We start from the raw sequence: 21,860 nt of genomic DNA on the forward strand, positions 1-21,860 counted from the left end.
AGAAAGTCTGGCCGTAACGCATAGTTATTAATGTCTCTGTTGATCGGAAGAATATAAAATGCGCACGTAATTAGTTCTTCCAGCCGCTAAGCCTGAAGGACTCTGTCGTTGAATAATTGAGTCATTTACCTGGTTTCTGTGTTGTCTTTGAAGAGATGTGAACATCTCGAGGGAGAATTATTTTTTTATACCAAATCTCATTAAAAATTTTTTAACCAGGTACTGACCCTGCTGGCAAGAATATTTACCTGCATGATATTTGGCCTAGTCGAGAAGAAGTTCATCAGATAGAAGAAGAACATGTTATATTATCCATGTTTAAAGCGTTAAAAGAGAAGATAGAGGTCAGAATCTCACTTGTTTTTTCAGTAGTTTAATAGCGTCCGTGTTTATATCATGCATCTTGCTTTTTGAGTAGAATAAAAATTTAAATTACATTATTTTTTAATTACATTATTTGAATACGGAGTTCTTAGTTATTTTGAGTCTGGAATCTAATAGCTAAGAGACTAACTTAGAGTGTTAGAATTGATTTTATTACATACTGGAAACGTATGGCAAACATTTCTCTCTGAATGTGAGCTCGTTTCATAGAAGCTGCCCTTGTTTGTCACATTCAAATGGTTCAGAATTTAAAAGAGACGGACCGGACGGTGAAGTCTCCCCACCCGCTGCCCCGCACGCGCTCTCCCCCATCTGCTCCCCATCAAAGGCGGCCGACGATGTCGGTGTCTTAAGCGTCTTCCAGAGATGCTTTGCGCACATGTGAGCACATATGTAGTCACACTTCAAGAACAGGGACTGTGGGGCAGAAAAAGTATTTATTCACTTAGTAGGTATTTATTGAGTACCCACTATGTTTTTGGCATGTATCGATGACCAAAACACTTTTCATGGGAAGAGGCAGACAGTGAATAGTACACCAAATAATTAGGTAAATTATATAATGTGTTCAGAAGTGATATTGCCATGCAGACATAGACCAAGGTAAAGAGATATGGGGGGTAAATCGCAGTTTTATATGGGATGGTTGAAAACAGGGCATTTGAGTAAAATTTTGAAGAAGGCGAATGAGTTAGCTGCCTCTCTAGACAAGGAGCAGGGCTTTCCAGGTGGAGGGAGCAGTGTCAGGGTGTTCGGAGGGACCCTAATGAGGGCCTGTGGCTACAGCAGAGGGTACACAGGGAGCGGTGGGGGTCGAGTTCACGTGGGATCTTGGGCCCTTGTGCGGGTGTGGTCTCCTACTCTGGGTGAGGTGAGGTGGGAGCCCTCGGAAGGTGTTGGGCAGAGGGAATCCTCATCTAAGGGGCTGCTCTGCCTTGGACAGAGGGTCGGGTCAGAGGGGAGGCAGGATGAACAGCTGTGGTCGGGTGCAGACGGGAGGTGCCGTGGTGGTGGCCGTGGCTGCTGGGTAGCGGCGAGGTCTGAATGAGCACAGTGTGAAGGTCGCACTAATCCGCATGGACAGATGCACTGAGCAGAGCCGAGGTCTTCCTCCATCGCCGTGTTCTGAAGGTTGGCAGCGTGCCCCAGAGCACGCTTCCTCGGCCTTCAGGAGCCTGTAGATCCTTCTGCGTGGCCGGGCCTTGTCTCATTCTGACCTAAGCGCCTGTCTTCATGAGCCTCTTCTGACTCCATTTTCTCTCTCTTTTGGTTCCCAACCGAAACCATATTGACAGATGGGGAATAAACGGTGGAGTTGCTTAGAAGCCCCAGACTCAGTTTTGTTTCCGTGGGACTTAAAGTCCACTTACATCAGGTGCCCTTCATTTTTCGACAAGCTTGTAAGTACTGTTTCACTGCTTCATCTTTGAAAGGTGGTTATGAAGTTAAAAAAGGTCTCGAAGAGTTAAATGCCTTCAGCTTCTTCTCACCTTTTAGACCAAAGAGCCCGCTGCACTCCAGCCCATCGAGAACGCCCACGTGTTGTTACATCTGGGGGACTGTGTCACGACAGACCACATATCGCCTGCAGGAAGCATCGCCAGAAGCAGCGCTGCTGCCAAGTACCTGACAAATAGAGGGTACGTGCGTCCGGTCCCGGGTGTCTGAGAGGCTCCTTTATCCAGCGGGTACACACTGTTGCAGTGTCTGCCTGGGGTACCTGTTGTACCTGCCGTTCCTTAGAACTTCAAAACTTGAAATTGCTATTTGAGGTCAAGCCCTTGCAGGCTAAATAAAATAAACCAGTGATTGGAAACAGGAATTTCCTTTTTTTAGTGCTACTTTGTTGAAAAGTCAGCTTAGTCTGACCAACCAAATAATAAAGCCTGGTGATTGGTTCCAGCCGCCCCCACCCCAGCTGTTGGAGCACAGCATTTAGACGTGTGCTTTGCGGGCTGTAAGGGCTGCATGCACGAGGCCAGGCCTGGTCGGTGCCCAGTCAGAGACAGATCTTCTCCAGCCAGTAGATGTGATGTCTGGTTCATAAGAGTACAGGGGACAGAATGGCACGTGAAGTGATGCCATGGAGGTGCAGTCAGTACAGCCTAGAGACAAAAAAGTAGGTGACAAAGTACAAGAGGGGACAGAAAGGGAGAGGGAAGGAACATAGAGACTAAAAGAGACTCGATCAACCAAATGATTTACGGGCCATGTTCGGACCCCGATTTGAACGACGACAAAACAAGGCATGGGGAAGGTGAGGGGCGCTCGGCTGTTAACTGGCTGTCCAATGCGAAGAAATCGTGATTTCTTTTTTGTGTTGTTTTGCTTTTTTGTTACTGAGATGTTTTTTAGGAGTCCATATCATTTAGAAAAACATGCTGAAATACGTATAGTTGAAATATGACATCTGAGTTGGCTTCAGAATAATCTAATGGGGGTGATTATAGAAGAAACAGCCCATGAGTTGATTCGCGTAATTTAGTGATAGGTGCATGGGTATTCACCGTTCCGTTTTCTCTACCTTTGTACGTGCTTGCAATTTCCCGTAATAAAAAAGTGTTTTTGTGTAAGTTTTACAGCCGAACAGCGTGTGGTTATTTCCTAGCTGAAATGAAAGCTGACTTTTGTAACTCTTCTAGCCTTACCCCTCGCGAATTCAACTCTTACGGAGCCCGGAGAGGTAATGATGCCGTGATGACGAGAGGCACTTTTGCAAATGTCAAGCTTTTTAATAAGTTTATTGGAAAACCAGCTCCCAAAACAATTCACTTTCCATCAGGACAGACGGTAAGGACGCATACAAAGCACGTATACAAAGGCGATTGCTAACCTCATCAAAATTCATATTAAAGATTTTTGTGTTTGTTTCCGTGTACAGCTAGATGTATTTGAGGCTGCAGAGCTGTACCAGAAAGAAGGTATCCCACTGATCATTTTAGCAGGAAAGAAATACGGTTCAGGAAATTCAAGAGACTGGGCTGCCAAAGGACCGTATTTGCTGGTATCGCTTCTTAAATGTTATTTTCTTAAACATCAGCTTTAAGTATTTTCTTTATCAGTAATGTTCTAGCGAAGTTTATTTTGCTCATTTGGAGTTTTTATGCTTCTTTGGGTCTTACAGTATTTGCGGGTTTTTTCAAGTGATCTTGTATATTTCGTACTCATCTAGTTGCGTTAATACTCTGAATCTGATGAGACTTAACATCAGTCTTATTTGAAGAAGTCGTGGTAGAGGGAAGGGAGATTCTGTCTTAAGCTAACGCTTTATAATAATAGTTTGTACTCTCGGTAATTGTACTTACCCGTTTTCATGTAATTTTCTCCGATTTGCTCCATCACGGTTAACAGACTGAAGACGTAGTGGGCCAGATTTTACTCCCCCCGCCCCGCCCCAAATAGTTGGCGGCGGTGCCTGGCAGGACAGTAACTTGGGGGACAATAAATTTTTCTGTTTGAAGTTGGGAAGCACGGGTCTGGAGTCTCTCTAGCTTACTTTGTCCGGAGAGCAAACTCCATCTCCTGGAGCGGGGCCGAGCGGGGACCTTGCCGCTGCTAGGAACCCCCGCCCAGCTCTCCGGGGCTCCGAGGACCTCGCCTTCGAGTCTCCAGCCTTCGCAGGTCCTTCTCGCGCATGGCCGCAGAGCTGCTTGCCGTCGCGCTCGGATCTGTTTCTCTGGTGTCGGTGTTGCCTGCTGCGTCAGTTACTTGTCTCCTCTTCCCTTTGCTGCTGCGGGCTCGTAGCTTCTCTATTTTTCTACTTTAGTGGCGTTTCGAGAGGGGTGTTGGTGACCAGTCGGGAACCCTCCTGGGCCCGTTGGAGGGCCGAGCAGCCGCCCGTTCACAGGGGGCCGCTCCGAGTGCACAGACTCCCCGGGAGGCTTCTGGGACCTGAGGCAGCGCGGGTTTCGGTGTGGAGCGTTAGGCTGAGTTTTTACAGGACGGCCAAAAGGAGATTTTTTCTTTCCTTTAAAATGCTCAGTAAAGCAACTTTCAGAGATGATCAGAGGAAGTAAAATGTGATTTTGTTACAGGGTGTGAAAGCTGTTTTGGCTGAAAGTTACGAAAAAATTCACAAGGATCACCTGATTGGGATGGGCGTGGCCCCGCTCCAGTTCCTCCCGGGACAAAGCACGGGGTCCCTGGGCCTGTCCGGCCGAGAAACGTTTTCTTTAGCGTTTCCTGAAGAGCTCTCCCCTGGAGTTACGCTCAATATCAAGGTATCTCTAAATTCTCCTGTGCGATTGTGTGCAGTGTGCTCAGAGAGATGGTTGTCAGGCGAAGAAAAGCAAGGACTGTCAATTGGATGCTAGGGTCGGTCAGTGAACGTGAGCCGTGGTCGAAGACGGCTCTGTTTCCCGTTAATACAGTTCTCTTGAGGAAAAGTCAGACGCACTGGACACGCAGTCCAGAACAAAGAAGACGTGTGGACTCCAGGCGTGCGTGTCCAGCTGTCCTTTCCCGGCCGTCAGCTCGTTCTGTTCTGCTTTGCTTTTTCATGCGGGCGTAGGCTCCTCCCCCGGGAGCAGGCAGAGTTGAGCATTCAGGGTTAGAGTAACACAGACTTTACAATTAAGAAAAAAGGAAGAGAGTAGCAGATGTTAAATGCAACGAGTATTTCATGTAAAGCTGACTTCGAGTAGTGAGTGTAGCTTCCCCAGTTAATGAGTCAACCCGAACTACTTGATATGATATTTATCGTTTAGAATTAGGCGTGAAAACACCTGTTTTTCTACTTAACTACAGAGCCCATGGTTAGGTATCTCAGGTGGTTTTCAAGCAGGAGAAATGTTTTGCACACAGAGTATGTGGCGGGTATAATCGCTGACCGGGAAGACAGATGGTACTAACTGCCAAGGGACACTGACCAAAGATATTAGCACTCACGTGAGATGTTTCTGTTTGTTTAAAGACAAGCACTGGAAAAGTATTCAGCGTGATCGCTTCGTTTGAAAATGACGTGGAAGTAACGTTGTACAAACATGGAGGATTATTAAACTTTGTGGCACGAAAATTCTCATAGTATCTGCTCGCCACGGACACCGTTCCTAATTGGTCACTGCACACAAAGCCTTTTGTGCCGGACCCAGGAAACCTCGCCATGGAGCCACAGACAGTTCCGGATGCTCACTGATCTCATCCATGGATGTAAATGCTGGTGAATCAACATAGAGACAGAAATGAAATCTTCTTGATTTTAAATAATATACGAATGGTGCTATTAACATTGCTAAAATCAGCGTGTGAAGCGTGTTATGGAAGAGACCTATGAGGGGATATTTTATCAGACCATTTTGTAAATAAAGGCGGAAGTTGAACTTGTGTTGAAGATTCTTATATGAATAACCTTCCCGAAGTTGTTTGTTTAGTTTTGCACCCATAACACTGTATACTGCTGTTTGTTGGTTTAAGTAGGAGATTAAAATACAAGGAGCCAGATCAGATTCTGAGATCGTGGTAGTCGGACTCTGATTTATAAGTGGACTTCCAGGTACATCGGTTCCTTTTCGGAACTGTGCCGGGGACAGTCGGCATTGTCCGTCTGCGCCACGAGCCGGGGTTGCCCTCTGTCTCCGTCTGGCCGCAGGGGGTGGAAGCTGCCCCAGGCGCAGTCACACTGTGCAGTCGGCAAGGTCTCCTCCCCGTCAGCACGGGCGGTGGCAGAGGGCGGCTGACAGCACCACACATTAGCTACGGCATCTTAATCGGATTAGATGATTTCACTCAATTTACACGGTAGTGTAACTTCCTGTAACCCAATTTTAGATGTCATTAACCAAAATCCCACTCATTTAGAGTTACCGAAGAGAACTTTATTTAATCATTAAACACTAAAATGATTTCCCCTAGATTGGAAATGACCCCCCCTAAATTACATGGTTGCTCAACCCTGAGCATTTTAAAGTGTTGGTTATTTCTTAGTTATTTAGATTGATTTTTCTGTCGTTTGAATCATTGTTTTACTTGGGGCGCACGATTCTATGAATGGCTTTATGTTTTCGTTTTAGCTGAAGTTGACCATCGGCGTAAAACATTTAAGTTGTGGCTGAGCACCGTAGATAGATGCATGTCCGTTACCACCTCACGTGCTCTGTCCGCAAGAAGTTTGGCGACTTTTAAAAAGAAGATTGGCTAACCGATTCCAGAAAGTCCTAAGCCCCCTTTTTTAAATGAAGAAATTAAACTTAGTAGGCAGAAGGTCGAGTGCAGTGAGTTTTGTTTTCACACGAAGATCATCAAGTGACCTGGTTTACTGCAATTCAGAGTTGGTTCAACACTGCACGGAGTAAATTATTTGTTTTAAGCTAAAATGCTGCAACTATCAAACCAGTGGGTAAAGACCACTGAGACTTTTGCACGTAATCAATCACACAATGTTTTGAAAATATTCAGCAGATAATATGTTAGACAATTAGATGGGCTGGAGTGTGACAAAACAGTTTCCCTTTTTTATTTAAATTTTTTTATAAATATTTTCTGTGGTACTTTCAGATCATCGTGTTCTTGATTTTTGGTGTACCGTGTGTCTGTCGGTGCATGTATTTTTAATTTACATGAAAACATGAGTTAGGGATTGAGAAGTTAACTTGAATGTTAAGTATCTGTGACATGCTTTGAAGAAATGATAATTCCACGTTCGGGGTGGCACCTATATTATTTTTAAACGTACTCTAACATGCAGCCTGTGGGCAGAGGCCTGGGCATCGCCAGAAACAGCTGATCCGGGAGTCGAAGATGATAAAGCTAGCCAGCTGTGAATGAAGCACTTAAACTTCCAGTCCACCTCGTCCGGTGATAGTACAAACGGATCCTGTGTGTGAGGAAGGGATCGAGGTTTCCTTAATCTCTTGCTTATATTCAATGAACCAAAAATCTCGAGAAGCATGATTATCCGTCGGGGAGGAGAATTGCGAATGTATGTCCCAGTGTACCTTATACTTCTGCCTCTAGCCAAATAGTGTGTTTGCGAAAACGTGGCGTCTGTTGGTTTCTATTGTTTTACTTATCTCCTTCGTTAACTACATCTGGGTCATTTTATGTTTAAAAAACAGATACCGTGGAAAGGAAGTATAATGGTTACATAAGAGAAGAAAATCAGCGTTGTCACCTTCAAGCACATTATGCTACGTAGCGTTTCTGTGTTTCGTTCTCTGGGTTTTGTTGCTCCAATAAACGATATCAGGGAAAATGTCATCCGACCACTGAATCGCCATTAGTATAACTAACAAGTTCCCAGGATGACCATTGTCATTCTTTCCTGTTCTATCTCCAGATGTCCAAGGTGACGTGAATGAGAGGCATCAGAATCCCTTTAGCCAGATTGCTAAGTTTTCACGGGTGATCAAACTTCAGTGGTATTAAAGGCGGCGGAGGGGAAGTATAGCTAAGACCAAAATCAGAGTCCTAGTCATTTGCATTTTTGCTGACAGTGTTGTGTGCATCGCCTCCTCGGTGATGAGTGACAGGATGGGGAGAAACGATTGGACTGACATTTTTCCGTGGTCGAATTAAAAGACGCCTTTCTTTTCCCTCACTGTTTGGGGAGAAGGTTCTGACACTGGGTGTTGACTCTTGTTTTGGTTTGGAGAAATAAAGGGGAAGGAGATGGACTTAGGCTTCTATCAACTCAACACACAACGTGGCTACGAAACCGTGTCTCTGACTTAAGTAACTCCAGATCGTTGTCAGTTATTTAAAGCCAACAAAACAGTGTAACAGTTTTAAGTTCAGTAATGTTAAGTATTGTATAGAAATATATTGGAGGCAAAGTCCAGTCGATGACAATTGTGCATATGTTATTGATGCTGTAAATTATTTTTAATAAAGAAAATTGTATTATCACATTTGACTCAATGTAAAATATTTTGTGGTCATTAGAAATAAGCACCATAACTCAAGAGAGAGGATGGCATCCCGAAATTTCAAACGTGTTATCTGAGTTTTCGGACTTTAGTTGTTCCCGACGTGACGGCCAAAATGCGGGCCACGGTTGCCATCCTGGCATCTGGGGACAAGACGTTCCTTTCTATTCCAGGGCCGGTGAGAGCGAAAAGCCAGATAGCAGTTTGGAAGAGGGTTAGCCCCGACGGAGCAAGTAAAGTTGAACTCGATTCCAGTGTCGTTCCAACAGGTCTGACATTCATGGGATCACGTCTTAGGGTTGAAAGACAGTATACTCTCTCACCCAAAGCAGGATCCGTGCACAAATGACATCTAACTGGGCAGCCTATCCTGTGCGGGGCGGCCCCTGCCGTCACTGCAGTCTGAACAGAAACACAGACTTCATTTCGAGCTGGAGTCTGTCTCCTGGGAGCTTATACCTGCTCGTTCTGGTTCTCCCCGATTTGTCTACACCTCATAAAGCACTTCGGCACAACTACACATGAAATACATACTTGGACCCCCCACAGCTACACTGCACATAACCTTCATACCGTAGATCTTTCGTCGTGGAGGTGACTTATTAAAGTGGACATTGAGGACCGAATCGAGGTCTCGAGCTGTAAGCCGTGTATTACAGGAAGAAATGGCCTTTTCTCGATGTAGGATGGAGGTGCTACGTTTTCCTGAGCCTGTGTGCTTCAGAACGTTGGCTGATGTTGCCACCTCCTCCACTGGCCATTCCTCAGTGTTTCCGTGAAGCGTCATCCAGAGCTGGAAGCCGGGACCGCGGGCCCCCACCCTCAGATCATGTTTTGTAAACAAGGTCAGCTGCCCACCTCCCTTTCCATTATTCCACTCTTAATGGCAACCTAAATGGGTGAGGAACGTTTATTAAAATCTGGCATTCATCAGCCCCAACTGATACATTATTAAGTTTCTAAGGATCCAATTCAGTATTCTAAGAAGTTTGTCAACATTACCATGGCTAATACCATCACAGACACGTGCCGATTATTTGAATATCAGAGTTTGGGAGGAAACTTAGTGCGTTACCACTATTGAATTTTGTTGGCTTACCATTTTCACTTGATGCCACTTTTGCTTTTTAATTATAAATTCGTTTAGCTTCCGCTCATTTTGATTTGATGTGAGTGGGTGACGGATAAGTTTCCCCGAGATATTAGATTATAAAGTTTGTATTTAGTATATTTTGAATGTGGGACCCATCCCTTGCAAAAGCAGATGTATATATGTAATCCCCACATATTTGCTTGTAGAATGACAATTGTGTTGTCACTGTGAATTTTGTGTCCACATGATGTTGGCACTGAATTTTGAGCATTTTAAACAACCTGCACTATCTAGTTAAAGGACATATAAAACCACCAGGCTATTACATTTTTTAAGACACTTTATAATACAAAATCACTCTGCAAATTTCATTTTCCTTCATTCCAGTCGATTTCTGAACTCTTTACGACCTACTACTTAACTGTCCCAGTGGCCAGGTGAGGAAGAAAAGAATTGTTAATGTGACAATGACATGACACTTCTGTCCACCGGACTGGTGGAGGTTTTTCATCACGATATCCAGGATCGGAGTTATTGAGGAAAAACATGACTTAGCAAGTGTTAAGAACCTTAGAAATGTTCGATCCAGTATTGTTCAAACCTTAGATTGTCTTCGATCCAGTAATATGACTGCGCAGTGTATCTCAAAGACATACTTAAAAAGGCACATAGGATTTCTGCGTGAAGATGTTCTTAAAGGGCAAAGATATGCTCCTTTAGAGTGAAAAGGGCAAGATGCAAAACGCAGTATTTCTAAGGAGGGCGCAGTAAGTGGAAAGAGGCAAGCCAAAGGAGGCAGGGGTGGGTCTGGAACCCCTGTCTTCAATTCTCACCCCGATTTCCAGATTCAAACTTCACTCCCATTCCGTCATCCCGAGAAGAGGAGGGGGGAAAACTGCAATAGGCGGAATAGTGAGGAGGTGGAACGCGTTCAAGAGCTGCCCGAGGGAATGGCGGGCCGAGGGGCTCAACTGGGCCAGTAGGAGTCAGATTCTGGTTACGGAAAATCCCAATCAAAGTTGGCCCTTACACAACCTAAAGGGATGAGACGGGTAAGAATGTCGCCTTGGGGCTGTAAAAAGTCAGCCTGCTCCTCCGAGATTAGAAGTGAAGGAAATAAGAACCAAATCTAAAGGGAGAAGGGGCCACCCCACAGTAGAGGTTTGGGAAACGTCCAAGTCAAAACCAAGGCGACAGTAGATAACCCGAGCCTGCTGTATCCTCAGAAGACGGAGTGCTCTGACCTATCGGAGACGTCCTGCTGGCTGCAGACGTGCATCGCGCTGTCTGTCACAGCCGAGTGCCCTTGAAACGATGAGGGTCACCCACCTACTGTGGCCGTGACACCTGGGTTCCCAAGTAGCTTCCTGAAAATCCATGTATCTGCACTGTCCTGCAGGGAGAGAATCCGCAGATTCCACTAGCTGAATAAAGGTTCAGACCCAAATGCCAGCATTCTTGCTCAGTGTAAGTGAACCAGTGTCACACCAGACCTATACTGTGGTCACCCCTGCCCCGGGAAACCTCCCCGCTCCCTTGACATCATCATTGAATGCAGTGGCTCGGGAAGAGTAGAACGCTGGGTGCTGTGGCAAGAGCGTAAACTGGAAGCTGAGTGAAGACGCGCTCTGCCCCCTGAGCTCAGTCCCTCACCAGCACTAGGAGCGCGCAGGCCTGTTTGGTACGTAAGACCATCTCGAATCCTATCCTCCAGCATCCTGGGTGCTCGGTCCCGTGCAGAACGCAGCCAGCCCGACTCCCGGGACCTCCGATCCGAACTGTGCTGTTCCAGGGGCCGGATGGGTTCCAGTCCGCCCCGGGCCGCGCTTGCGAAGGCGGTCGCGGGGACGCGTGCTGCCAGCAGGAAAGGAAGGAGAGCAAGGACAGAGAAAAAGGACGCGAGCTGTGCCCAAACCCCTGAAATCTTAAGAGAAACAGTCCCGGAAGTCTCCTACGTGGACCGGGCGGACTGCGAGGTGCCACTCAAGAGTCGGAAGCCTGCTACAGGGCTGCTTCCCCGAGGGGGCGGTGCGGAACCTCGAAGAGCCAATCAGAAGCAAGGAGCCCAGTTCTTGTGGCGGGGAAGCCGGGTTCTGACTGGGTGAGCACCGAGGGAAGGCGGGGCCAGATCTCGGAATTTCCGTTCTCAGCCTCGCCTTCCCGTAGTCTACGCCGACTGGCGGATCCCAAGAGCCAATCAGGAGTCTGGCTTCGCGGACTCGGGGGAGGGACGAACCGAGGAACCTGTCTGGCGCGACCGCCCCGCGCGAGACCCGAGCCGCGGCTGCTGGAGAGCGGGCGCCGCCTCAGGACCGCGGGGCGCCGAGGGTGAGCCGGGTGGGGACGCAGAGGCGAGCCGGGGCCGCAGGGGCCGCCGGGGCCGCCGGTCGGTGCCTCGGGCTCCCCTCAGACCAGCTGGGCCCCTCAACCTGACGGCAGCTGTGACACAGACGGCTGCCCGAGACCCCAGAGCTGGAGTGGGGGGACCCCCGGGGCGCCTGGACCTCGCCGGCATGCTAACGCTGTGCACCTCGTCCCACCGATGGCCGGCGGGACCCGGGCCGGGTGCTGGGGCACGGAGATGCGCCCTCGTAGTCCCGCCATCCCCCCTGGGAAGGCGCAGGGTAGACGGGGGTCCACGCCCAGGCGCAGCTCCGGGGGCTCGTAACGCCGGGGAGCGAGGAGCGCAGAGCCCCCTCCCCAGTGCCCCCTCCTTGGGCAGAGGTCGGGAGGTTCGGGCGTAAGCCTTGGAGTCGGAAAACAGTTGCTTCCTGGGGGCTTCCTCAGGAGCTAAGAAAAACCCTGTAGGCAGCGGGTGTAGACCGACCACCTACCGGATTTGAATTCCCTTCCTCGCCCCGTCGGTGCACACGGACACTCGGTTAAGACACGCGTTTCTGATGAACACATTGCTTTCTCTGTATTTATTTACTTTCAGGAACTGACTTATGGGTGCCATTCGTTAGTTACGTAATGTGGAGTCCTTGTGTACAAAGGCAAAAGGCAAAGTTAAGGTCAAAACGAACTTTTAGGATGAGATGTGAATGGTCCCAAGTTTCAGGGGCTGGGTATCACAGCTGGGACTAAAATATATTTTATTTCTCCCAAATGTAGCGACTCTTTTTTTCCTCAGGTTTTTTTTTTTTTTTTTTTTTTTTTTTTTTTAATTAAATTCCAATCGGACGGGCACAGCAGCTTCTTTTACACCAGGCTGTCCTGGTGGGTAGAGCTGGCAGCCCTGCTTACACGGATTTAGAAAACGGCTCTTCAGGCAGAAGCTTAAAATGCTACAGGAACATTTTCTAGACCTGGGAGGGAGATTGGCCTTCACAATTGCTCCTAAGATTCCCTCCAACTTTAAGGATTTAAAATTTATATCAAATTCAGCATTATTCTTACTACTTTAAAAAAAATTTTTTTTTGCCCTTAACACTGTAGGAGGGAAAATGACACCAGGATTTCCTCTTGTGTTTAAAGCTTTAGTTCATATTACATTCTGAATACTGACCTTACACCAGTTTACAAATCTCCAGAAGGAATGTTAAAATTCCACATAAAGTCTTAAGTGTATACAGGATATGCCAGTTCCCAGAAGTTTCAGATGCAAAGATTGTTTTGAAACCTCATTCAGGCTTTGTCAGTATCTTTGGTGAACAAAATCTGAACGACTTCATTTGCTTCTGAAAGCAAATGCGAAGTCAGAAAGTAAACACGAGGAGATGGGCCGGATGCACCGACTGTGTTATAGGTTGTGGGAACGGAGCAGTGGTGCAGAAGTCACTTTGGGCGGGAGGATCAGGGAGGCGGGAATGGGGCGGGGGTGGCGTTGGAGGGTTATATTCTTAGTATCACTTGGGTCCTCAGGCTGTAGTCTTGGGGCTGAGGCAAGGGAGGGCGTCCCGTGGGAGAGCCCTGTGTCCTCCCTGGGCTTTATCCCCTCCTCCTCTCTGGAGCATTTTGGGCTTTGGCTTTCATGGTGGTGCCACTTAACAGGCATATGGTCTGGCTCTGGGAGCTCCGAGAAAGTCCCAAGACTCCACCCATATCTCCTTGTCACAGTTTCTCACAAGGCCTTTCCCACCCCGCCACCCCCCGGGTGAAATTTACATTCAGTGATATTCACAGATCTTCCACTCACTTAAGTTTTAAGCTGGGTTTTGACGAATGTATATACCATGACACCAAAGCCTAGTCCAGATAGAGAACATTTTCCTCCTGGAAAGTTCCCTCGTGCCACCTCTCTGCCCAAAACTACAGCCGTTTTGATTTGTCAATAAGAGCTCACTGCTCACGAGACTCTGTATATAACACTACATCCCTTGAGCAGCAATCAGAATTGTACCCTAAAATGCAACCCACCCGCAAGATGTTGTTAATTATTTACAATTTAGTCGGAGGGAAGGACTGGAAACAAAACTATTTGGGGGGAAGAGGGAAGCGAGGTTGCAAGGATCTTAAATATTTGGTTCCCAAAGTAGCCGAGATGGCATTACCAAGGGGAGGGAAAACAGTCTCTCCCATCCTGTCTACACAGATAACACTCCATAACTCAATTCAAATCCACGTTCTTGAGAGTATCTCCTTAGGCTACATTGATTTCTAAGTATACGTAATAAGCTAGGTGATGATCTTATAATTTAACAAAACGTGGATGTAAAAGTTAGATCACTGTGCTCGAATTTATATTTTCACCCAAATTAATGGTAATGTAGTCAAAAGGACATAATCATGGGTTAGGAGTCTAGAGAAGTGAGTTCGTACTGTGACTTGGTATGTAATTTTGGGCAAGGCACTTAACCTCTTGGGACCTAAATTTCCCCTGTAAATAAAGTTGATTGTAGGGGAGCGTGCAGGTAGGACTTAGACTAAGTGATACCGAGGTGCTTTCCTGGTCTGCGCCCTGTCCCTGGAAGCACACCCTCAGTCTGCAAGTGAGTTTATGAATAATTTATGGTACAAGGATTTTTATTCACCTGCCAAAACAGCTATTTTTGAATCTCATTTACCGATTTGATTTGATAACTTTATGAGTCAAAACTAATAAACAGAAGTACAGAAGCAATGTTGAGAAATGTGAGTGGCCTGTCTTAAGGAAAATTATTAAAATAAATATAACAATTGTATGTTATATATAATCCTTTCCAGGATTGTCTCCCCTGGACATAATGTTGAGTGGAGATGATCAGCGATCGCGGGCTTTCGCCAAACCCGCTTTCAGTGAGGCGCAAGCATGTGCACTAGTGGAATCAGTATTTGGGTTCAAAGTTTCCAAGATCCGGCCACTTCCTAGCTATGATGACCAGAATTTCCATATATGCATTTCAAGAGCGAAAGACAATGCAGATGGCCCAACTGAGTATGTCCTCAAAATAAACAACACCGAGTCCAGCAAAACTCCAGACCTGATCGAGGTGCAGAGCTGCATCATCATGTTTCTGAGAGCGGCTGGGTTTCCAACAGCCTCCGTGTGTCGTACGAAGGGAGACAACATAACCTCCCTCGTGTCCGTAGGTAAGACCCCCAACTCGCCGGTCACCGCCGGTCCGCGCACCTCGCCGCGTCTTGGCTCAGTAGGAATATCAGGCACAGGCTCGTCACTCCGAGTGTGAACGAGCTGGTTTTTTCAGCAGTCGGGAGAAGCCACAGCATCACCAAAGTGGCGACTGGGGCTCTCGTTGAGAAGTGAGTAGAGCGGATCTGAAGTGATTCTTAGAAGACACGTGGAAATCAGGGGAACGTTTTGTTGTTGTTTTTTTTTTTAAACAGAAAAATAATTAAATATTTGTATTCACACAAGCCGTATATTTTGGTGCTGTGCTGTAATAGAAAAAGATACAGAAGTAGAAGTCAGGAATCTTAGGTCCCAGCTCCGTCATTACCGTATATGTGACCCGGGGCACGCCACATACATTCCTAAGGCTAGAAATCCTCGTCTCTGCAACTTGGTCCCTTTTACCTCTAAATGCTAAGATGCCGAGATGTACCTAATGGAGTTCTCCAAGCAGCAGCCTGAAATCAATGCCTTGCAGTCTTTTAAGGTTTGACGTTTTGACTTTTTCTTACCGTTCACCCATTCTTTCTTAATTTGCATCGCTCCAGACACCTGCGCCCCTTACTGCCCCCAAGGAGTAGTTACTGCCTTGTGTTCCCAACACAGGCCGCTCCCCAGTTTGCTCCTGGAGAAACTGTGATTCTGAAACAGTCATTTCTTTATATCACACTTTCCTCAATTGTGAACTTAGGAATAAGTGTTTTAGGCATTCACTTACCAGAGTAGGTGACGAACATTTAGAGCTGGGCCGGCAGAGCTGGGACTATGATTCCGTTGGTATGTAAATGGCCACCCCAGTCCAGTGTTTTAAGGTTCTCCCTTCTTGCTTGATCCACTCAGCCTTGCTTCATGGAATCCTGGGCATTGTTTACGTTAGCCCTTTTTTTCCTCTTGCTCTCTGACTTCTATTATTCTTTTCAATAATAATTACAAAGGTAGACTAGCCTCTCATTTTTTTTGAGACTACTTCACAGGATATACCTTCTATCCGTGCAGATAGTGGCTCCGAAATCAAAAGCTACTTGGTGAGGCTGCTGACTTACCTCCCAGGAAGACCCATAGCTGAGGTTCCCATGGGCCCCCAGCTACTATTTGAGATCGGGCGGCTAGCTGCCAAATTGGATAAGACACTGGAGGTAAGATCGGGGGTTTTATTTTGTTTCTAGAATTTTTGACTTGTTTGCATTTGCTCGATTATGTTTTTAAAATAAACCAAGGTCAGACTCTGTTTTCATGTGTGGCGCCTCCTAAAGTGTTACAAAGGAGGCGGTCCTAGATGCGTGCATTTATGACAGAAGGCTTCTTTCTGCCGGCTCTGTGCTTCACTGGTGTATTCGCAGGATCACCTACATTTTTAGAAATTCATGATATTCTTTATGCTGCTCACTGAAAACAGTCTGTATTCACAAATTAACGTCAGGCGCGTGTAATGAGCCAGAGCTCTGTATGAAGCCAGCGCTAAGTGATGGATGGATGACGTGACTTGCATGAAGGATGTTTTTGTCCTATAGAAACGATGACAGATATTTTCCAGACCCACCCACAACACATCTTCATTTATTCAACAAGTGTTCACTGAGTACGTCTTCCATGCCAGGCACCGGGGGAAGGTAAGGACTCCCTGTCCTGGAGGAGCGTTCCCGGGGACAGATACACATTTACAGAGTGATTCCAGTTTGTGTGAGGAAAACACTTCCGCTCGCTCACGAGATCCTGTCCGTTCAACCCCGCAGGTGTCTCTACTCCATCTGCTGCCCTCCATTCCTGCCTCAACTACCCAGGCTTACCCTGTAGCGTCCCTGCATTTAGGGCTTTTATCCTCTCGAATCGATTTTTTAGACCAGTCCAGACTGACGTTTTAAAATTACAAATCGGACCATGTCGGCTCCATAGTTAAAACCTTTCAGTGGCTTCTCCCTGCCTTCAAAATTAAGGCCACGGTCTGCAGCATCCCTTGCACACGAGGCCCCGTGTGGCCTCGTCGTGGCCTCCGCCCCTCATCTCGTCCGTGTCTCTCCTTTCGTGTTTTTCTGGCCACCACCGTGGAACTTCTTGTAGTTCCCTGAGCGTCATTTGGTTTTATGTGTCAGTGCCTCTGCCTGTGCCAGTTTCCCAGCCAGCGACGCCTCCCCTCTGCTCCGCACACTCCTCATCCTTCGACACACAGCTCAAGCATCACCTCCTCTGTGACGTCTTCCCGGACCCTCAGCTTCCCACGCTGCACAGAGGTGATCGCTTCCTTCTCTTCGCTGCTTCGGAGCTCGGACATCCTTCTGTCGCTCTGCTTATTGCACTGTGTTCCAGTCATCCGTTGCTGTGTAACCATCCCAAAACTCAGTGGCTCAAAACACTTGTGATTGATTTCTCATGATTCTGTGGGTCTGCTCTGCTTGGTGTCGCTGGCGGTCGCTTATGCAGCTGTATTCGGCTGGGAGCTCACTGAGGTGCGTCAGCTCCCCTTCGTGTGGCCTCTTCTCACGAGGCGTTTCATCCTCCAGGGTGGCCCGGACGTCCTTGCAACGTGTTGCTGGCTTCTGAGAGAGAGTTCCAAGAGGACAAGCGCCAGTATACAAATGCTCATCAAGCTTCTGCTTGAATCATGCTAGCTTATGTCCCAGTGACCAAAGCAAGTGACATGTCTGACCTCAGAGTTAAGTGGGGGCAGCTGCACAAGGCCATGAACACCGGGAGGCCTGGTTCACAGGGTAACAGACGCCACATGTGGTTTCGTAATTATCTGTTACGTGTTTGTGCTTCCTGTGACATCTGCTACGTAAGAAGCAGTGAGCGTCTTAAGAAATTGGTCTATGTCTTAATCGTTCATCTTTTATTCTTGGTGTCTAGCAATACATAGTAGGTATTCGAGGAGGGCTTCATAACAAAACAAAACTCTGAGCTGGTTATCGAAAGTTGGGGATCCATCAGATAGACAGAGAAAAGGAGGAAGGGCGTTCCCGCTAAAGGGAGGAGCCTGCGGACCTCATGGAGGGGCCGTGACCGTGCTCCAGTGGCTCTGAGTCATTCATCGTGGCTGCAGAATCGGGGTTAAACGTGCGAGAGATGGGACGAAGTTGGAAATGGAAGGCAGAGTCAGGTGATGAAATGCGTTATCATATATAATACCAAGGAGTTTGGACTGTGTCTTACAGAGAGTAGGGGACCTTGAGGGTTTTTAAACAGGCGAAGGTTTCTAGTTCATAGCACTTTGGGGGTCATTGTGGCGGATAGGTTGGCACAAAGCCAGAACGGAGGTGGGATGCATCCGGGAAGCTGATGCAGAGATCAGATAAAAGCTAATCGAGGGCTCGAACCAAGAAAAGATTCGAGATAGATTTAGGAGACGGGCCAAGCAAATGTGGCGATTGATTTAATGTTACGCCTGTGGGAGAGAGAAGGCTGAGCGAGACGTGGACTCTGTCCGTGTCTGCTGGCACGCAGCCCCCTCTGATGTAGGCCCGGTTGTCCCCCGGTATCTGTGGCGTGGTAGCCTCTGTGGCCTGGAGCAAAGGAGTGGAGGCGTGGGCAGGGGGAGTATCAGAGGCGGGGTCTGGAAAGTGTTGAGATCTGCGGACGCTCAGGCTTCCTGCCGCGCACGAAGCGCGCCGGCCTCGACTCGCTTCACTCCGTGCTCCGCCGGTGGCTGCTGGGGTCGGCCGGCCCGCGCCCGCTGCCCTCTGGCCTCTGTCCGCAGCTCCTGTCGCCTCTGGCTGGCGCTCTGGAGAAAAGAGGGAGGTGGAGCCTGAAGCCGAGTTAAGTGAGAGCCGGGACAGGGCTGGGAGCACTTTCCTAATAAGAATGTCCCCAGAAGTCACGGCTCCTGAGGGTGTTTCAGGGCTTGCTCCTCGGGGTAGTTTTGAGAGATCCGCGGTGGAATTTAACACACCAGATGGTCAGGAGATTCAGAACCATGTCACGTGAGCAGTAACCGAAGGAACTAGAAAGGACTGCGGGGTGGAGGTGCCGACTTCAGGTACCCGGAGGACAGTCCTGTGGGAGGACTGTTGCTGCTCCACACGGCCCCATGGGGGCTGCCGGGTCAGCAAAACGAAGGACACAGCCTTCTCAGTAAGCGCAAGAGTGCCCCCTGCAGGAAGGATTCAAGCACAGGCCCCAGGGCCACTTGGCTCGGACGTGGCAGTGATAACAGAAGCGTCACGGGAAGCATTTCACACCCCAGGTCACGGGAGTGGTGTTAAAATCGATTTGGAGGAAAATGTTTAAAGAAATAGAATAAAATACAAAACATCAGAATATACCACGTGGAATGGTCGGGGTACTTTTTACCAAGGCTTTTTTCTTTCTGTGTCTGTGTCGCTTGTATCTTGGGTTGTGATGTGAAACATATTTCTTCCGTGAGAGGCTACGTCCCAGAACGTGAAAGCGGCTGCTCCGGTGACCACCAAGCTGCCTTTAGCACCGCTCTGCGAAAGAGCAGGTGCGCTGTGATCACCTGCGGCCCCGTAGCAGCGACTCATAGCCGGCTCCAGGCTGCACCGCGGAGGGCCCCGGCTTCTAGCACAGCGGGTCGCTCGGTCGTGGCGGCTTAAGTGCCAAGGGTCTAACGGTTTCTTGCTTTTGATTTTGATTAGAAATTCCATCACCCACGGTTAAGTAGTCTTCACCGGGAGGACTTCATCTGGAATCTGAAAAATGTTCCTCTTCTGGAGAAATATCTGCACGCCTTGGGCCAGAATCGAAATCGCGAGATTGTCGAACAGGTCATTCAGCGGTACAGGGATGAAGTGATGACCAAATTAAGTCAGTTTCGAGAATGTGAGTACACTCCCCAAGCACATAAGTATTTTTCTTGATATTTAAGTGGTCAGGCTCCAAACCACGGGGCAAGGGTGGAGGTAGAAATTAGCCTTATCAAATCTTATAATTTTGCCCTTTTTGCTCCTGTCGCTTTTCAAAGAATAACACTTTTATTTTCTTAAAATTGCTACATTTGAAGCCTCTAAACTTGACCATTCCCCTCTCCCCTCCCTACTAAGTTTACATGCACGTTTCATATCATTACCACACATGTGTGTATTCATAAATTATATAGAGTAGTATTTTGCATATTTTCAAACTTTGGAGAAACGCAACCTGTTTTTTAATTCGACATCGTGTTCTTCAGATCGATCCATTTAATAGATATAGTTCTTCATTTAGTTCACGAGTTTTAACTGCTGAATAGTATTCCATAGTTTGCATATGCCATAATTTATTTGAACATACCGTAATTTTGGGGGCCTGTTCTCTTGGTAATGGAATTTTCAGTTGGTTCCCCCTTTTTTTCCCCCTACGAAAACGATGCTCCAGTGAGCACGCTAGCGCCCGTCTCCTCATGCACATGGACAAATTTTCTAGCCTCTGACCCAGCATGAAGGGTTGGTCGAAGGGCCAGGAACGGAGGGGGCCTTTCGCCCTTTGCCTCCTGTGCGAGTCCCCTCGGGCTGCCAGAACGAAACACCGTAGACTGGGTGGCTTCAGCAGCAGGCCGGGGTTGGTCACGGTCAGGTCCTGGTTTGAAATACATAGGTCTTCTGCTTCATGGTTAGTGTTTTGTGCCTCGTGTAGACATTTTCCATACCTTATTTATGTTCATGAAGATATTCTCTGTTACTTTACTAATGTTTTATGGTTTTTGCTTTCGTAATAGGTCTGTAATACATCTGGAATTTATGTTTCTATATGGCTGATGAATTTCCACACGATCATTGATCACACTCTTAGGTGACACATCACTGTAAAGTTTTCTCAACTCTCTCAATTTCTGTTTTTATCGCACACAGACTAGTGACAACTTGTGGGCCGACACTGAGCACAGACCCCCCCCCCATGTCGGGCGGGACTGTTTTAAGCCAGTGGAAAGATGGGACATTCCAAATTACGTTGTCATCAGAAAAATGTTTTTGGAAACCCTAGCTTAAAATAAAGACGCATCTGGTCCATTCTGAAACCTTGGCTTCTTATAAAAATGTGAATATCGCTGTCTTTTTGGCAGTTCTGGCTCGGGGCACTTCTCCTTTTCCCTGGTCTCTTCTAGTAGGCAAAATCAGGTGTTTGTGGCAATGCCAGTCTCCATCTTCTGGCCTTACGTCGATGAGAGATGAGAAGCAAAAGCAAAAACATCATCAAAATTAACTGCTTTTGACCTTTTCAGAGTAAATGATTTTATTTCAAGAAAAACAGGGTCTGGCTCTTTTACCTCTGACTACTCATCAAATTATTTGAATGGCCATGCCTGAGAAAGAGCTATGGAAAGAGAATGAACTGGTGTGCTCGGTAACCTTTTTTACATGGCTCGATTTTTCTCCTTTCAGGCATCAACCATGGAGACCTTAATGACCATAACATTTTGATAGAGCCCAGCGCGTCGGCCTGTGGAGATGCTACATATCGAGTGTCCGGGGTTGTGGACTTTGATGACATGAGCTATGGCTACTATGTGTTCGAAGTGGCAATCACCATCATGTACATGATGGTCGAAAGCAAGACCCCTGTACAAGTAGGCGGTCATGTCCTCGCCGGGTTCGAAAGTATAGTCCCACTGACACCGGTAGAAAGGGGTGCTTTGTTTCTACTTGTGTGCAGTCGATTTTGTCAGTCACTTGTCATGGCTGCATACTCTTGCCAGCTGCACCCAGAGAATGAAGAATATCTCATGATTACTGCAAAAACTGGATGGAAGCACTTACAGCAAATGTTTGACATGGGCCAGAAAGCTGTAGAAGAAATCTGGTTTGACACCGCCAAGTCCTACGAATCTGGGATCTCCATGTGACTGCATAAAAGTTCACATTAACTCGTGTAATTAAAAACTCAATAGGACCAAATCTAATCCTTTAAGGGATTTCCCTGCACCGTCAAAAATGAGTTGATGGAACATATCAATGCCTGTGAAGTCGCCAAGGTCTTCAATCTCACGACGATTTTTTTAAACTAAGAAATACTACATGAGCTGTCACGTCCTCGTGGGTCC

General features: G+C 47.3%; 2 protein-coding genes and 1 long non-coding RNA gene across 3 annotated transcripts in view; 2 read left to right on the forward strand and 1 right to left on the reverse strand.

Moving 5' to 3' along the window:
* Window positions 1-5,702, forward strand: part of IREB2 (iron responsive element binding protein 2) — a 33,020-nt gene extending 27,318 nt beyond the window's left edge. Inside the window, exons 16-22 of the mRNA XM_039858337.1 lie at window positions 220-344; window positions 1,680-1,784; window positions 1,882-2,024; window positions 3,027-3,174; window positions 3,266-3,388; window positions 4,419-4,604; window positions 5,297-5,702. Coding sequence (XP_039714271.1) covers window positions 220-344; window positions 1,680-1,784; window positions 1,882-2,024; window positions 3,027-3,174; window positions 3,266-3,388; window positions 4,419-4,604; window positions 5,297-5,407 — 941 coding nt within the window. The 3' untranslated portion in view covers window positions 5,408-5,702. The remainder of the gene's footprint in view (window positions 1-219; window positions 345-1,679; window positions 1,785-1,881; window positions 2,025-3,026; window positions 3,175-3,265; window positions 3,389-4,418; window positions 4,605-5,296) is intronic.
* Window positions 5,703-6,811: 1,109 nt separating this feature from the next.
* On the reverse strand, window positions 6,812-11,350 carry LOC120599361 (uncharacterized). The gene is made up of 2 exons (XR_005651873.1): window positions 10,993-11,350; window positions 6,812-10,732 (listed from the first exon to the last, which is right to left on the reverse strand). It is a non-coding gene; the product is annotated as an uncharacterized LOC120599361 (long non-coding RNA).
* A 164-nt stretch (window positions 11,351-11,514) lies between these two features.
* Window positions 11,515-21,849, forward strand: HYKK (hydroxylysine kinase). The gene is made up of 5 exons (XM_039858367.1): window positions 11,515-11,667; window positions 14,485-14,850; window positions 15,887-16,026; window positions 19,480-19,663; window positions 21,202-21,849. The coding sequence occupies exons 2-5, from the start codon at window positions 14,505-14,507 to the stop codon at window positions 21,660-21,662; spliced, it is 1,131 nt and encodes a 376-aa protein (XP_039714301.1). The 5' UTR covers window positions 11,515-11,667; window positions 14,485-14,504; the 3' UTR covers window positions 21,663-21,849.
* The last annotated feature ends 11 nt before the right edge of the window (window positions 21,850-21,860 follow it).

This window comes from Pteropus medius, unplaced genomic scaffold (assembly GCF_902729225.1).
Source record: "Pteropus medius unplaced genomic scaffold, Ma_sr-lr_union100, whole genome shotgun sequence".
Taxonomy (NCBI): Eukaryota; Metazoa; Chordata; class Mammalia; order Chiroptera; family Pteropodidae; genus Pteropus; species Pteropus medius.

Bases quoted from the DNA above. Each gene is read 5' to 3' on its own strand.
- HYKK (XM_039858367.1), top strand. From the start codon at position 14,505: ATGTTGAGTGGAGATGATCAGCGATCGCGGGCTTTCGCCAAACCCGCT. The intron at 14,851-15,886 runs GTAAGACCCCCA...CTATCCGTGCAG, and splicing joins AACCTCCCTCGTGTCCGTAG to ATAGTGGCTCCGAAATCAAA. The intron at 19,664-21,201 runs GTGAGTACACTC...TTCTCCTTTCAG, and splicing joins ATTAAGTCAGTTTCGAGAAT to GCATCAACCATGGAGACCTT.